This window comes from Lampetra fluviatilis, chromosome 53 (genome assembly GCF_964198595.1).
Source record: "Lampetra fluviatilis chromosome 53, kcLamFluv1.1, whole genome shotgun sequence".
Classification (NCBI taxonomy): Eukaryota; Metazoa; Chordata; class Hyperoartia; order Petromyzontiformes; family Petromyzontidae; genus Lampetra; species Lampetra fluviatilis.
Genome location: NC_136327.1, coordinates 4,640,419 through 4,657,495, shown reverse-complemented (window position 1 = coordinate 4,657,495; position 17,077 = coordinate 4,640,419). Strand labels below are relative to the sequence as shown.

At 49.7% G+C, this 17,077-nt stretch overlaps 1 protein-coding gene across 3 annotated transcripts in view; it reads left to right on the top strand.

The window, feature by feature from the left end:
• LOC144949313 (BDNF/NT-3 growth factors receptor-like) overlaps window positions 1–15,842 on the top strand; it is a 283,555-nt gene extending 267,713 nt beyond the window's left edge. For all 3 annotated transcript variants that reach the window (XM_078879268.1, XM_078879269.1, XM_078879267.1), the window contains one exon: window positions 14,948–15,842. In XM_078879268.1, the coding sequence (XP_078735394.1) occupies window positions 14,948–15,133 (186 nt within the window). In that variant the 3' untranslated portion in view covers window positions 15,134–15,842. The remainder of the gene's footprint in view (window positions 1–14,947) is intronic.
• The last annotated feature ends 1,235 nt before the right edge of the window (window positions 15,843–17,077 follow it).

Sequence of the window (17,077 nt, the reverse complement as noted above, 5' to 3'; positions counted from 1 at the left end):
ACCTAAATTGCATCAAGTTGACGGGTTTACCCCGAGGGCTTCCCTCGCGATGCGACCGAACGCGCCGCTAAGCCCCGCCGTTTGGACGGAGGAAGCCTCCGCTGGAGCGAGTCGTATGTGCGTGTATGTAGAGGTGAGCGGTAGTGTAGCAGTAGTGTGCGGATTATTTGAACCGATCCTGGGCTTCTCCTAGGTCGGCTCGGCCACAAATGGGTACCTGGTGCAGTGTGTAAACATCATCACTGGGTAGACAAAGGCGACCGGGCGTGGTGTTGGCCACCCACCCCTCGTGTGCCGTGCCGGCCTTCATAGGTCCTCGCTAACAGCACTTGCCCCAAGAGTCTGTTACAGGCTATACGAGGGATCTTTGTCTTTGTTTTTTTGTTTTTTTGAACTAGGTAGGTGTGGTGAAGAAAGGACAACAAACTAAACACAAAAAGCAGTTCTAACGAAATTAGTTTCCAATCTAGATTTAAAAGTGCATAGCTCCAGTGCCTTCCTAATGTCGGAAGGAAGAGCGTTCCAGACGGCCGCATCACCAACATCCCCACCACCACCATCAACGTCAAAGTCTCCCACTCCCTCATCGTGCAGAAATTAGTTTTCGACTTAACAGTGCATAGTTGCTCAGACGATCGTCTTGTAATGTGCACGGCTGCAAGCGACCGCCACGGCTCTGCCACACGACCCCGACGAAAGGACGCACGCTGCAACATCCCTCCCCCGCCGTTCCGTCGTTTGGGAGGTGCCGTGCATGCGCATGGCTTGGTGCAGGTCGCGGGCCACAGAACGGGGTGGTGGTGGACGTCGTATGACGGGGGGGGGGAGGAGGGTGGCAAAGCAAAATGCGCCCACGGAAAGGTTTCTGTTTAATTTGCGTGTCGTTCCTGAATTTATGCCGGATGCTGATGAAAGTGCCAACCTTTATTAATCATAACCGAACGCCTGCGGAATATGAATGGCCTTGGGACAATGGGTGTTAAGACGATCTTTTGGAGAGAAAAAAACCGTGCCCTACACGAGCCTAAATCAAAACACCACGCTTCCTCCTCTTCCCCGCATCCCCTGAACTTGAGCGTTAAACATCTGACTGCATTACCAGAGTTATACGGATCATATTGGTTACGCAATTGTAAAATAAATGAAATAAATGCTCCTAGCAGGGTCATTACAATGCAGGGAATGTGAATATGACACTTTTACTGGTTTGCTAGTTGCATAAATTAGGCGTCACGCCGTGGCCTATCAATGAGCAAGAGATGGGAAAAGATGGGATCGTGCATTAGCGGGTTGAAGCGATTATTTGGGAAGGTATCGCGTTCTACGACGATGGTTAGTGGCGGCGCCTCCTCTGGGCGTAGGACGACGACCGTGTTGCTCGTTTAATGCGGGCAGATTAAAACAGAATCAACTCCGCGTTTGTTACTTCGCGGCGGGGATACTTTTTTTCGGGGGCTGACCTTCAAACGTGCTCGCCCGCACTCGGCGAGACGAGCAATTAAATTAGGAAGTAATTCGAAGAGCGGGCAACTGTGACAATTTCACGAGACCTTTTCGGTTGTCGTTTTGACCAAAACATAATAATCGCATCGCCTCGAGTTTTTTTTGTAAGGGGGGCGGGGGGGGGGAGAAAAACAAAGCAAAAAATTTCAGGGCGTTATTTGATAACGTTTCTTTTTTTGTTACTACTATTATTATAGTGACTAGCCTTTTGCCCGTCTCACTATCTCCAGGTGATTTGCTCGTTAGTTTCGATGTAGTCTCTTTGTTTACCAAAGTTCCTGTGCCTGACACCATTGCAATCATTGAAGAATTGGTCCAACAAGAACTGAATGCTGATGTACCGGCCCTCGTGAGACACTGCCTCAACAACACTTACTTCACCTGGAATGGAACATTCTACAAACAAGTTGAAGGTACCCCAATGGGTTCTCCCTTATATCCAGTTGTAGCCAATGTTTGCATGGAAATTTTTGAGACAGATGCCATCCAGGCATCTACTCTGCATCCGTCCTTGTGAAAGAGGTACGTAGATGACACGTTCGTCATCTGGTCACATGGCCGACCAACTCTGAACCAATTCCTCAACCGCATCAATTCTATACACCCAGCCATCAAATTCACCATGGAGGTGGAAAAGGATAGCGAGCTACCATTCTTGGATGTTTTAATCAAAAAGAGACCAGATGGCTCAATGGGACACTCTGTCTACAGGAAAGCCACTCATACGGATGCCTATGTAAAACCTGACTCCCACCACCATCCATCCCAGAAGAATTCCCTCATCAAAACACCATAGAGCTCGATGTATTTCCGACCATCATCACCTAGCCAATGAACTGGAACACTAACACCAAGCTCTCAAGATGAATGGATATTCAGACTACACAATCCGTAAAGCTATCACCCCAACCGTTGGGAAAGAACCATCTGAGGACCCAATCAAAGCCATCACCTTGCCATACATAGCAGGGGTCACCAAGAATATTTCCAAAATCATGAGTTAACACAAGATCCAGGTTATATTTAACACAGTACATAAAATTCGTGATCTGATTCCATCTGTGAAGGATGTGATCCCTGACATGCAATACCCCGGCGTCTACAAACTAGGCTGTGTCTGCAGCAGTAGTTACATGGGGAAACTAAGCAACATGTTTTGGACCGTGTTCGTGAACATAAGGCAGATCTGAAACACGGTAGGACCAATACCTCGGCCGTGGCTGATAATTGTTTTAATGCAGTTGGCTCACACGAAATTGATTTCTCCAAGACGAAGGTACTTTTTAAACCCACTGGCTATCAAAAAAAGATTCGTTCATGAAGCCATCCATCTATACAGACACCGACAATTTCAACCGAGAAGATGGGTACAAACTGAGTAATCATTGGAAGGACGTTATCAACCAGTTTAAGTCATAACTGGCTGTGATGTTCCCATCCCACCACCTTCCGATGTTAGTTGTCCATTAACAGGTTCACCCTAACACAGCCGCTTCGCGCGCCGACCTAGAGGTTGCTGCCCTGCGATCTTCCATTAACATGCTAATCTCTCACATTAACATGCTAATCTCTCACATTAACATGCTAATCTCCCTCATTAACATAGCCACTTCAGCGCACGTGCCGTGGAGGCCGCTCACCGATTATACATGAATGTGCTAATTTTCACCTGGCACCGCTTTCATTGGTGGAAAACAAACCACCGTCATGGTTGCTGCCCACCACTCACATTAACATTAGCTGCCCCGCCCATGCTGCTGACATTTGGGCTACGCCCATTTCAAACCTTGATAAACAGTTTGCCTTTAGAAGCTAACCCCCTTTTCCTGATGACGACCGCTTATGTTGCAATCTTTGAACCTATCTACGTGACTTTACCGAAAGACCCAAAGAATATGAATTCCTGCAGTCACGAAGGCTTTAAATCAAGATTTTTGTCTCAATAGCGTTAGGAGATGGCGTGACATGAGGGTTCTGCCTTTGTAGTGAGGGTTGTAAGTTGATGCCGAGGAGGGGAGAGGAGGCGTTTCCCTCCCCCCCCCCATGTGGAGTGACGTCACCCACTCATGATTATTAATGAGGGGGGGGGGTCCATGTGGAAGACGTAACCTGTTCATGATTATTAATGAGGGGGGCTGGTGGACGTGGAGTGACGCTACGCGCGTTACACACTGACATTCTTGGGTAAATACAGTTGTAAATAGCGTCGTATTTTCTATGCTTCCATAATTATCTTGAGTATTTGTAGATAATGAGAGGGACGCTGTCTGCTTGGCTTTTGTGAAAAAGAGTTTCATAGCTCATCGGATTCCTCCAGTATAAATAAAGATTCTGATTCTGTAATGGGGAGCACACCGGAACCTGCAATCCAGAGGTCGCCGGTTCGATTCTATCTCCCGGCGCGGCGGTTGAAACAACGGGGGTTGGGGGGGGGTGGGGGGCAATTACTGAAATCCTCTCCCCCCACCACTCAGAAAGTGACATCACCCCGATCCAGCAGGAATGAGTGGGCTACACCAAAGTTGGTGGATCGGCAGGTTGCGTGTGGCGGGGTAAAGTGTGGGTGTCTCTCCCACATCTTTCCAAAACATTGTGGCCCGGCATGGAAGAGTAGACCAAAGTACTCTCTGAAGGGTGACTCTCCAGATCTCCCCCAAGCGGAGGCCCATCCGCCAGCAGTGGCGTGAGTAGGCGATTTGCAGGGCTGCGCCTTTAACCAATTTCTACTTTATATAACGCGATTAAATATATTGCCTGAAGAATTGCAATTATTTTTTGTAAGCATATGGTATAGATGTTTTTGCTACTCTTGAATTCAAAAGGGAGATTGTAATATCTGTTGTTCCGTTCCTTTTATTGTAAACTATAAATAAACAATGCAATATCAACATCACACGCAATCACCGTACAAAGCGATGCTGTACATTTTTGTAATTATTTCAGACACGAGCGATATTTCGCGTGCCACAGATTATTTATCCGAGGCGTCGCGATAATTGCCCTGCGTTAAAAAGGAGGATATTTTACACGCATCTAAAACGTTGCTCGCTTTAATTGCACATCGACACGTGTGTGAAAAAAAACGCACGCAAAACGTGTTTCAAACAAATGTTACACCGACGGAAGTGGAAACTGCGAAGATAATTTAACACGTGACAAGGGCAATGCAGTCCGTTAATTGTTGATAATGCGGCACAATTGAACATTTCGGGGAGTTAAAGAGGCGGTTATTTCATATTTCGAGGGTGTATTATGACAGGAAATGCACCGATATTTAATGGCTGCTAGTCAGCGCTATACATCAGGAGATATATAAGCGATGTGCCTTGCATGAATGGAGCTATTACATCCTGATGACCAATTTCATTTCACATCTGGCTTCATAGAAATGCACCCCTTCAGGCGGTCTGGCGTAAGGGTAGCATACGGCACAGGGCATCAATGTACCCAAATGAATGGTATCCCCAGGCAAAAATATAAGGCGATAAGATTGTTTTTTTTAATATTTCACGCTGAAGAGGGATGCTGCCACGGTGCTGTGGCGGTAAAAAAGAATGGGTAAGATTTTAACCCCCCCCCTCCCTCGCCTTCTCCCCCCTCTGTCCACCCAGTAGTGCAAATGGGTGCGTCTCAATGAGCTGATCGGCACATTTCTTACTGTGGGGTAAAGTGTGGGTACTTCCACTACCTCTTCTTGGTAATAAAATAATATAATATAAAATATTATATAATTTAATATAAAATATTATATTATTTTATTGTTTTATTTTTATTATTTTATTATTTCCCTTCTACGTGACTTTACCGAAAGAACCAAGAAGATGAATCCCTGCAGTCACGAAAGCTTTAAATCGAATTTTACTACCACTACTTTGACGATGTCCAGCCAGCGTGGAAGAGTAGGCCAAATATTCTCCTCCAGAGTCTTTCGAGAGAGAGAGCTTGCTCTCGTCGATGTCCTCCTCCTGCCAGCAGTGGTCGTGAGGTGAGGAATTACAGGGCTGCACCTTTAACCTTAACTTGTAGCGCCGCAGAATTGCGTGCGACGCTTTAGGGAAAATACAATTTGCAAGGATTTCATTTGTATTGCAACAACAAATGTCGTTTGTATGTGTGTGTGTACGAGCTGATTGGAGAGCATTGTAAACAAATGCAATGTTAGTTATGCTCTTAGTGTCGTTCTCTTCTAGCATGTGACCTTTAGCATGTGCACCTGTTGCTCTCTTTTAGCCCCGCCCCCCCCCAATACGTTCCATTCATTGGCTACCACACTCAGATAAGCTCCTCCCCCCCTCCTCCCCCCATTTAAGAACTTGTATCTTGAAATTTTTGCCTCACTTGATACGGTAAATCTAGCTGTGACGGTCCCACCTGATGACGGAGACTTGTGTTGCCTCCGAAACGTCGTAATTTATTATTTTATTTCTATTATTACTTTTATTCATTTTTATTTTATTTTTTTACCTACGTGACTTTACCAAAAAAACCCAAGAGTCACGAAAGCTTCAAATCTAGAAGCAATGTTAGTTATCTAACAATGTCAGTTGTCTAACATTGCTCAATACATACTTAATGGTCATAGACACAGGGTCCCGTCAGGAATGACAGCGGACACATGTATGTGAGTCCACTGCTTGACAAGGTGTGATGGAGGTTAATCCGGCACGATACGATCTGATCTCTGCGCCGGGGCAGATAGCGCTGATTGGCGTAACGTCTCAACCGGATCAGCCGCGATTCGCCCATCGCGGCTGATCAGAGAGAGAGAGTTTGAGAGTCGGGGGGGGTGGGCGAACGCATTGAGATTGGAGTCGGGGTTATCGCAACAGGAATTGAAATGCTAAACTGAAGGGCAGGTTCGAGTTCATACAGCAGGGGGAAGAAAGGGAGTGGTCAGGACACAGTGTCCTTCTTCACTGTCATTGCAGAATTGTCGTATGATTTCTTCTCAAACGAGTATGCGAGTCTAAATGCCACGGTTGAGTGTGGCATCTCGTTTTCAGGGTTGTTGCTCACGCCACAGGCTCTGTCCGTGTGTGGCTACGTTCACCGAAGGTTGTGACACCGGGGCAAAATAAAGTAGCTTGCGGATCTGTAAATAGAGTTGTCACCTGTGACAGTTTCACAGGATTCTCCAATTTCCCAGCATTCTCCTGGGAAATTGGCACAAAGAGACAAGTTCGCACAACATAGTCAGCGACATCAACAATTACGCGGTAGTTATCCAACGAGAAAAGTTGAACTTGCAGTGCAATCCCATGTTTTGTGAAATCTACTTTTAACCGCCGAGCGCCAAAGCACCTTCGTTTCCACGTCAGTCAGCGGGAGCGGACAACGTCGCTTGCCGCAGAGGTGGAAACGACCGGCCTTTTTTGCGCGCTGGCGCGGGGAAGGCGCACCCGCGAGAAGCGTCCGCACAATCCTGGCGCGTAAAACGACGAGCCTTTCGTTTATTATTTTCACGCGGAAAAAAACAAATCTCGCGATTTGGAACCGCAGCCGCTGCTTGCCCCCCCCGTTCTGTCCGCGACGTGAAAAGTCGAGAAGAGAGACGGAGATGGAGCGGTCCGCCAGCCAACGAGTTCGCTACGTTGCCGCTGCCGCCACCCCCGCTCGTTCACTCGCTCGCTCGCTCCCCTCTCGGCTCTCAAACCCACCCAGGCCTTGTGGGTTGCGCTGCGTTCGTGGGCAATGACCTCACTCGAAAAAATAACGAATTCTTTGGTGACGAGGCTGCTGCTGTTGTTGTTGTGTCGCCGTTGCTGCTGCAATTGCACCTGTTGCTGCTGCTGTTGCAGCTAATGCTGCTGCTGTTGTTGCTGCTGTTGCTGCTGCTGTTGCTGCTAATGCTGCTGCTGTTGCTGCTGCTGGTGCAATTGCACCTGTTGCTGCTGCTGTTGCTGCTAATGCTGCTGCTGTTGCTGCTGCTGGTGCAATTGCACCTGTTGCTACTGCTGTTGCAGCTAATGCTGCTGCTGTTGTTGCTGCTGTTGCTGCTGCTGTTGCTGCTAATGCTGCTGCTGTTGTTGCTGCTGTTGCTGCTGCTGTTGCTGCTAATGCTGCTGCTGTTGTTGCTGTTGCTGCTGTTGCTGCTGCTGCTATTGCTGTGGTTGCTGCTGTTTATGCTGCTGATGCTGCTGTTGCTGCTGTTGCTGCTGCTGCTATTGCTGTGGTTACTGCTGCAATTGCTGCTGATGCTGCTGTTGCTGCTGCTGCTGCTATTGCTGTGGTTGATGTTGCTACTGATGCTGCTGTTGTTGTTGCTGCTGCTGTTGCTGCTGATACTGCTGTTGTTGCTGCTGCTATTGCTGTGGTTGATGTTGCTGCTGATGCTGCTGTTGTTGTTGCTGCTGCTGTTGCTGCTGATACTGCTGTTGTTGCTGCTGCTATTGCTGTGGTTGATGTTGCTGCTGATGCTGTTGTTGTTGTTGCTGCTGCTGCTTTGGCAGTGGTGCACAAGTAACAACAACTCTTCAACGGATTCGTTCAATAACATTGTAGCCTAAAAATGAAAAATAGGCGACGTTTCGGGCAATCGCCCTTCTCCAGGACACCTTCTTCACAGCACAAATGTGCCATCACCAGAAAACGTTGCCTATTATAAATATATTTTATTTATTTCACCCTTGATACCTGTGGCTTAATATGAATGCCGTTTTTGGCATCTCTGTTGTTCTCACAAACCTGGATGGGCAAATTGTACACGGAATAAAAAAAAATCATCTCGTGTGCCCGGGATATTATATTTTGAGAGAATAAAAAATCCCCCACAGGATTCTATAAGAAATTGAAACTGCTCGGATATCCACAAAGGATTTCTAAAGATCGAGTGCTGTAGGCGATTCAAATTCATTTAGTGATTGATGCTGTTGTAATTGTGCAATCGCCCCAGAATGCGTCTGTGCGCTCTTCAACCTCGACAAAGAATGCACACGCTTGTAGCAATCAGAGTTTTGTGAAATGCATCGGTTTTGTTTGTGTAAAAAATCAGGGAAGATCCTGCTTGAGATGAGGGGTGATTTAGAAATGGGATTTATTTTTTCGTTTTTTTGTTACAAGAGCCATCGGAAACGCGCTTTACAGAGCAGTTGTCTATAATTTATCGTAATTTAGTCAGTGCAGAAATCATATTCGGTTGTTAAGCAGGAACAATGGCAGAAGCGCACACTGCTCTTGCGATCAATGTCACAGCATCTTTAATGCAATAATAAAAAAGGTCACACGGCAAAGGTGCGGCCCTGCAATTGCTTGCTCACACCACTGCCAATGCAGAAAGGTCGCCGAATCATTTGTTAACGACTATGATTATTATTTTTTCGATTTAAAGCTTTCGTGACTGCAGGGATTCATCTTCTTGGTTCTTTCGGTAAAGTCACGTAGAATGGAAATAATAAAATAATAAAAATAAAACATAATAAAATAATTCTCACGACGTTTCGGCCACAACGCAAGCAGCCGTCCTCAGGTGAAGAACAGGTCTGTCGATAAGACAGAGTCTGAATGACAAGTCCTGGGCTTGGAGCGTCTATTTAAGCTGGGAGGGAGGAGGAAGAGCGCCTTGACAACATAATTTGCATATCAAGAGGAATTTTAGCATATTTATGTAATATTACACTATGTATTATTCTACCCACCCTACTGCACACCACACTGCTGCAGATTCACCATACAACTACGAATTTTAGCATATTTATGATTATTATTACTATCGCGTGGCACATTTTGCATTGGTGGCTATTCATACAGAGACACAGGCTCTACGCTACACAGGCCAGTAACGGGGGGGGGGGGAGCTAATGTCGCTGCGTCGTTTCACCCAATCAAATAATTTTGCAAATATTTTTTTAAAATATATTTGCCACGAGGCTCTTAAAATGCGCGCTTGCGGAGCGGACGGCGGGCAAGTGCTTACGGTGAAACACAACCGGGGCAGGCTCCGGAGGCCACAAAAGCAAAGGCGTGCAATGCGGCAAGTGGGAAAACGCGCTACCCCGCTCGGCTGCATCGCAGGAACACGAAGCATCCGAACGGTGGCCACCCAAGCAAACCGCAGCTTTATCTCCGGGGCGCGAGGAGGAAGATGAGGAAAAAAAAATTGCCAAATTGAAAATAAAATAAACACCGCCGCCATGAGTCGAACTTCTATTTTGAAACGCCAGCCGGCGTAGCAAACCAGCGTCAATTCTGCTCGCCACGGGCAAGTGCTACGAAGGGGTGGCCACTCGCTTATGGGGTGAGTTATCACCTATTTCGGTAAACCCTGACACCAGACGTGTGCACTCTGCACATATGGCGATGGAAAAATGATAGGGGTGGGGATGGGATGGGCCGCGGCGTGATGGGATTGGATAGTTTTGATTGCTATGGGACACATTTTGAGGAGCCGAGCAATGTACCACTCTCCTTCCCAGAGGGCGGCCGAAGGGAGGTGGTAGGGTTGGGGGGGTTGACGGGAGGATGCAAGGGAGGGAGGGAGTGGGTGGGGGCTGAAGGGGTCAGGGACCCTGGGAGGCGAGGGGGGCTAAGGGTTTGGTATTGGAGCAGGACCGGTGGCAGAGTGGGTGGGCAAGCAGCGGACGAGAAAAAATGCAATTGTGTGAGCAACAGCGGGAGAGGCTTGTCACGTGGCGCGCGGCCGCTTTATCGGTTCACTGCTGGATGAAAGTCCCTACGGCACCGCAGTTGTGTGGCCACGCTTCACGAGGTTCTGTGGCCATCACAAGGTCGTGTGGCCACACGTCACGAGGTCAAGTGGCCACACGTCACGAGGTCGAGTGGCCACACGTCACGAGGTCGATTGGCCACACGTCACGAGGTCGAGTGGCCACACGTCACGAGGTCGAGTGGCCACACGTCACGAGGTCGAGTGGCCACACTTCACGAGGTCGAGTGGCTACACGTCACGAGGTCGAGTGGCCACACTTCACGAGGTCGAGTGGCCACACTTCACGAGGTCGTGTGGCCACACGTCACGAGGTCGAGTGACCACACGTCACGAGGTCGAGTGGCCACACGTCACGAGGTCGAGTGGCCACACTTCACGAGGTCGAGTGGCCACACGTCACGAGGTCGAGTGGCCACACGTCACGAGGTCGTGTGGCCACACGTCACGAGGTCGAGTGGCCACACTTCACGTGGTTCTGTAGCCATCACGAGGTTGTGTGGCCACACGTCACGTGGTCGTGTGCCCACACTTCACGAGGCTGTGTGGCCATACTTCACAAGGCTCATCGAATGTGGGTTGGTTGAAGGGGCCACGCCCAGGAGCGGCTCGGATATCGGCTCCCAACTGACGTTAGCCACGGACGGGAATCAAACTCGGGTTTCATTGTGAAGGTGCACGAACCTGCTGCTTTGTGAACTCCTCCTGGGTATCACCCTTCGCCAACCGGCACTGACCACAACGGTGAAGTATGGTCAAACGAGCCCGCATGACTGACACTGCCCGGCAATGCATTCATCCAGCAGCGCACTGACAAATGTCTGCAATTTTTGTTTTGTTTTAAGGGCGGGTTGTCATTTGTTGACGCCATTGAAATCTGAGGTGCGACAGGAGACATTTAAAATGTAAACGGTCACAGGTGACCACCGGCCCACCGCCACCACTTCGGAGGGCGGCACGGCTTAACCCGTTCCATTTACGTCATCGGTTTTTCTTCCGATTCCGTTCCGATGACGTGCGTGTACCTATGCGTACGTCATCGGAACGCAATCGGAAGTAAAACTAAAATACAATTACTTTATCGGTACCGAGGCTCCCACACAAAGCCATGCGGAAGGGCGTGTGGCACAGTTTTGCGCCAGCTGCCGTAGAGTGCGGTGGTCGTGTCGCTACAGTTCTCTGCGGGTGAGCACAACGTCTTTAAAAATGACGGCGCCACCGCTACGCCTTTCCCAATAAAATTAGCGCCGAACCGCTCGCACGTTCCGAGATTCGGCGGCGAGCAGGACACTCGCGCACCTTGCAACCTCATCAGAATGGGGAAAGAGTTAAGAGCACCACGCTGCATTTCATAAGCGAGCTACCCGGCCCACTGAAAGAGCGAGGCGTGCATCCTTGCCACATCTTGCCGGGACGCCACCGCTCCAAGTAAAACAAAATCTTCAACGAGCATCATTCGCCTGGGTTTACAACCCAGCCTCGGTTGGCCTGACTTTCAATGCAGCGTCGGCATAGGAACGCAGCACACGCGTGCTTAGAGAGTGGTAGTGCGTTTCACGAGCTGGTGGGTCGGTCTTGCAGGAGAGGCTATTTTGGTGAAGGCGGGGGGGTGTGGGGGTTGGGAAGTGGGGGGGGGCATGGGGGAATGGGGGGCGTGTACGGGTGAGTGACCACAGCAGCGTGAGTGATGCCCAGGATAATGGAACACCTCGGCCCCTCCTTAAAGGAGTTGGGGCAAAAGCTGATTGAGTGTGCGTGTCAGGGGCTTATATCGGTATGGAATCTGTAAAGGTTTCTTTGTTGTGTGTGCTGGCTCCAGTCGCAATGTGTGTACACACGTCTCTGTGCACGTTAATGCTTGCCTCTTGTAACGCACGACGAGGACGATCGCGACTGGCCGACCGAGTGAGCGACTTGAGCGATGAACGTTTCTCAATTATTTTTCAGAAGGGCTCCAGAGCTAAACATTTTGACACGCGTACGGCCAAACGTTCGTTTCTAACGGGGAGATTTTGAAAATATATATATTGTAAAATAAGTCCCCAATCATCAAAAACGGATGTTGATGGATTTTACTCACAAGCTATTGTTGCCCCGCATTCTCTAATTTCTTTAAGCCTCGTTCTAAACACTTAAAAATATAGAATCCCGATCGCCAGTGAACACTGGCCAGTGGATTGTGACACTCCAGCCGACTGAGAGCAGGTAAAACCCGCTTCTGATTGGTCGCAAACAACCGAAGCACCTTTACGCTCGTACGAAGTGTTTCGACGCGTACACTATGCACGACATATCCTAGGAATTGAACCGCCTCATTGTGGGAAAAATGAAGGGAAGACAAGGAGAAGGTGGCTGAACAAGGGACCTCTGTCTTTGTCCCCGGTGTGATAGCGTGTTAAATGCCCTGGCTATTACAATGACCGAGTGGCAGTTCGGTCAGTATCTGCCTCCCTCGAAATATGTACACGTCACCATCCGTCACGTTGCGCGCGTTAGGACGGATCTGCTCCACCGGGGAATTCACATTTAAGGCATAGAAGGCACGGGCGTGGTTTCTGTGGCCCACCGCTCAAATAAATCAGGGGAGCCGACAGGTAGAACAATGTGAGGGGGAGGGCAGGCTGGGTAATATGGCTGAGAATTGAGACAAAGTTGACTGGCATTACATCCCTTAATAGCCCGTGGCATACAGGAAGCAACCTTGGAGGTGTCTAGAGGGTGCGCGTCGCTGAAGGACAAGTTTTATTACTCTTTTTCTTTTACCATCATGAGCGGTTTCCGAACCAATAAAGCCCACTATGGTGGAGATAATAATACTCGAGATCAGTTCAATGGTGCAGCCCATCGGATGCATTCAAGGTGCCCAAAATGCTCTCGAAAAACCCGAGTGAAATTCTCCGCGTGTCCCTACTGTGCAGATCAATCATTCTCATCTCAGCGGCAGGCTTTTGCAAAAATGTTGGGAAATTGAAACCCCTGCATTACGCCGTAAATGGGATCAATGCCAGGGTGTGTCTTGAGTAGAGCCGAGTTCAAAAGAGACGCGTAGGGGGATCTGAATGTTCCACTTTTATAAAGAGCTTCATCATGCCGGCATGAACCTAACAATTGCTTTCCCACAGCAATAATAACAATAATAAATGCCCTTTATGCAGGGAAACCTCAGCGAGTCTCAAAACTATCTCTCAGGAGGGTCCGGCCTTCATAAGCGCCACGGTGGCTAGGAGATGTTAACTACCTCGCCCGTTATACAGGAGGTCGTGGGTTCAATCTCGACCCTGACGCCTGCTGCTGTATATTTCGAATTTGCATGTTCTCCCCACGGTCGCATGAATTTTTCTCCGAATCCTCCAGTTTTTCCCTCCACATTTAGAAACAACGTGTGTTTAGAGTATTTGGCTGCTAGAAATTTCCACATGATAATCCACTTCGTTGAGCTATCATTTGTTGCCAGGTCGCATCTGAAAAAGAGCTACATAGTTCAGTCGGCCTTCTCTGGTAAAATATAACATATTTTAGTTAAAATGTATAGTTTGCCAAACGTATGTATGTTGAACTTCTTTCGCACTGTACGTAGATGACCGTGTTAATCGGAGGCGTAGGGGAAGTACAACAAACCAAACTCAAAAAACTGTTCTAAAGATATGAGTTTTAAATCTCGATTTTTCTTTTAAACATATTAATGGGAATATGACACGTAAAGGTACAACCGGAGAAAACCCCACTATGCATACGAGAGGCTAAATCTCCACACAGTTAGAATTCATACAAATATATATCCAACAATTCATCGCTGTCGACCACTGTCTTCTGGCCCGAATGATAGCTCAGGCCAACAACGCAATTGACATTCCGAGGAAGTTTAACATATTGGCATTAACCAGGCTCAACTGTGCTCAACTTCTGAGATCTATAGAATAGGCGTCACGCGCTCGAGGCGATTTCGCCAGAGAAAATTACCCAAAAATATTAACGAGTGTGGGGGAAAATCATAACACGCGTGTTTGCCAAGTTAACCTTCAATTCACACTCGCACAAACTGAATCCCAACTGTTACCAAAACCATCACGTCACTTCGCGTCCGACAGCTGCATTGCAAATCCGACCTCCCGCGAGTTCAGGGTGTAATATTCACCGGTTCAATCGCCCGGCACAGCAGTTGAAACGGTGCAATTTTCTTCAATTCCATCGCCTCCGCTCACCCGGCGACAGAAATAGGTTCACCTTTGTCCAGTGTGGAAGAGGAGGCCTAAGTACCCTCCAGAGGGGGGGGGGGGGGGGGGGCTAACTAGAACGCCCTCTAGTGGAGGTCCTTCTACCAACAGTGACGTGAGCAAGCACTTGCAGGGCTATACCTTCACCTTCAACCATTTGAAAGCCACAGTCGTTCACTCGTGCGTGCGTGCGTGTACGTACGCGCATGCGGAGAGCGGTGACCCAGTGGTTATCGCGCAGCGCTTCGAACCCAATGACCCGAGTTCGATTCCCGCTCATGACCAATAAAAGTGGCGAATATTTGAACCGGCCCTGGGCGATTACGAGGCAAACTCGGCCTCAAATGAATACCTGGTGCGGTGTGTATACATCGGCACCTGGGAGACAAAGGTGGACGGGCGCGGTGCTGGCTACCAACCTCACCGTGCGCCATCGCCACCTTCATGGGGCGCTACTCGGCTAACGGCACTTGCCCCCAACAGTCTGTGAAGGCTCTGAAGGGGGGGTGGAGGGAAATCTTTGTCATTGTGCGTGCGTGTGCGCGCGCGCTGTGTCGGCACGGAGCAGGTGATCGAGTGCGTGTCGGCCGGCCGGGTGCTGGAGCGTCCGCGCGCCTGTCCCATGGAGGTCTACAACCTCATGCTGGGCTGCTGGTGTCGCGAGCCGCACATGAGGCTGGACATTCGGACCATCCACGGGATCCTCCAGGAGCTCAAGGACAAGTCGCCCATCTACATCGACGTGCTCGGATAGGGCGGCAACCGCGCGCCGCTCTCGCGGGCCTTCGATAAGTAAAGAAATAGACGGGTGGGAAAATTTGAGCGCGCGAGAGAACTAAATTCAAACTCGAACTACGGGAGTGCGTGACGAAGCTTCAGAGATGCCCCCCTCCCCATGCCTCCCGCGATGCCCCCCCCCCTCTCCCGGTTCGCCACTTTGTTCACCCGTAATAACGAGGAGACGAAAGTGGCATAAAAAAATTGCCCAACGGTTCTCCCACGTGTTTGTAAAGAAATATATGTAAAATAAAGCTGCCAATTATATTTAGCTATTTGCCACGAAAAACAGAGTCCTGGCAACGAGAAGTGTTGGGTGGGGATGAGTGGAAGGGGGAGGAGTCAGTGGGCGGGAGGGAGGAGGAGACACGTTATTTTATTTTTTGTTTATTTGTCAGTGGTTGGGGGGGAGAGATCTTCAGAGTAAACGAGTTTTATAAAAAAAAATCTAATTCTGGGGGGTGGTGGGGGAAAAGCCTTGGAGGCACCAGGGGAAAAAAAAGATTTTTAAAAAGTCGCATTTTGGGTCGATCAGTCCTGACTAAGTCTCCTTGGCCGAAACGTTTGTTTCTATAACCCCCCCCCCCCCCTAAGCAACGCCGACTTATGACCCCTCCGTACTCTCCATCTTGGGGTCACCGGAGCAAAACAGCGATGCATCGATCGTGAGTGGGTGGGGGTGGGGGGTGGGGGGTGGGGGGGGAGCAGAACAGAGACGACGATCGTGCGCGCGCAAGTTCAAGGCCCCGTAAAGCCGTCCTATATTTATTTAGCCACTTGCTCCTGCCCTCTTTTCACATAGGCTACTCGCTAAATAAACATATCAAAAGGGCATCGCACGCGAGCGGTGGAGGCGCGGAGGTGGTGGAGTATTCGCGCCGTGCGAAACCCAAACCGGGTCTCCCCGCTGCCGCCGTGCGATACGACAAAAATGACAGCGAGCATCCCGCCGTAACCCCGTTCATGAGAGGGGGACCGTCATCGCCGTTGGCGGTGTCCGCTCGTCATCGTTTTAGCTCGGGGGGGTGGGGAGGGGTGCGATCATCGTTAGCCAGAGCGCGATGCGTAACGACGTGCTGGAGAGGGTGGTGAGTCAGCTGTAGACGCCACGCATGCCACCTTGGGTGCCCTTTCGTGGTGTGCACTTTAAATTGTGTCCCCCCCCCACCCCCCGATTCTCTGCTCGTCAAAAAACCCAGCGCCAACACGTGCGAAATTGGAAAAAGTTAAACGAATTATTGAATTCAATAAATAACTTACGGGAAGGGGGGGGGGCAAGGAATGTCAAACGCGCAGGGAGCAGGAAAAATGTCCTCGTCTTAATTCCATCCTCCGTAACACCCCCTCCCCCCCCCGAAATTTCCAAGATGCATCAGCGGCGTCGATCGCGTCCGTGAGTAGCCGCGGCGAGTGGCCGGGCACGGGCAGGAGGAAGCGTGCGGCGCGCGGTAAAATCAGCGTCAACTCGCGGAGAACGCCGATTTCACGGAACAAAAAAGTGGAACCAATTGGGAATTGTGCGCTCGTGCGGAGGGCTCAGGTCGCGACGGCGGCCCGCCCGCCCTCCCACCAGCTCATCCGCCCGCCCGCCCGTCCGCCTCCGGCTGACCCCCTTGGCACTCTCCAATTCCTCATGAGATTATTTTCTTTCTTAATAGCGTCCGTCACTTTCCCGGTGGCCGCACGGCCATCGGAAGAGGTGGGGGAGGGGGGGTGAGGCAGACAGCCGAGCAGACCGAGCGACCGTGGCGACGCGCGACTTCTTCTCGATTAGCGTACAGTCGCCTACTCGCGTGACGGTACAATGAATGACGGAATGTACGGTGGACGCCTACGGGCTACCTGCCCGTGTATCATGGCGATGATGATGATGATCCGTAATAGAGGTTTTTTTTTGGGTGAGATCGCGTAAATATATAAA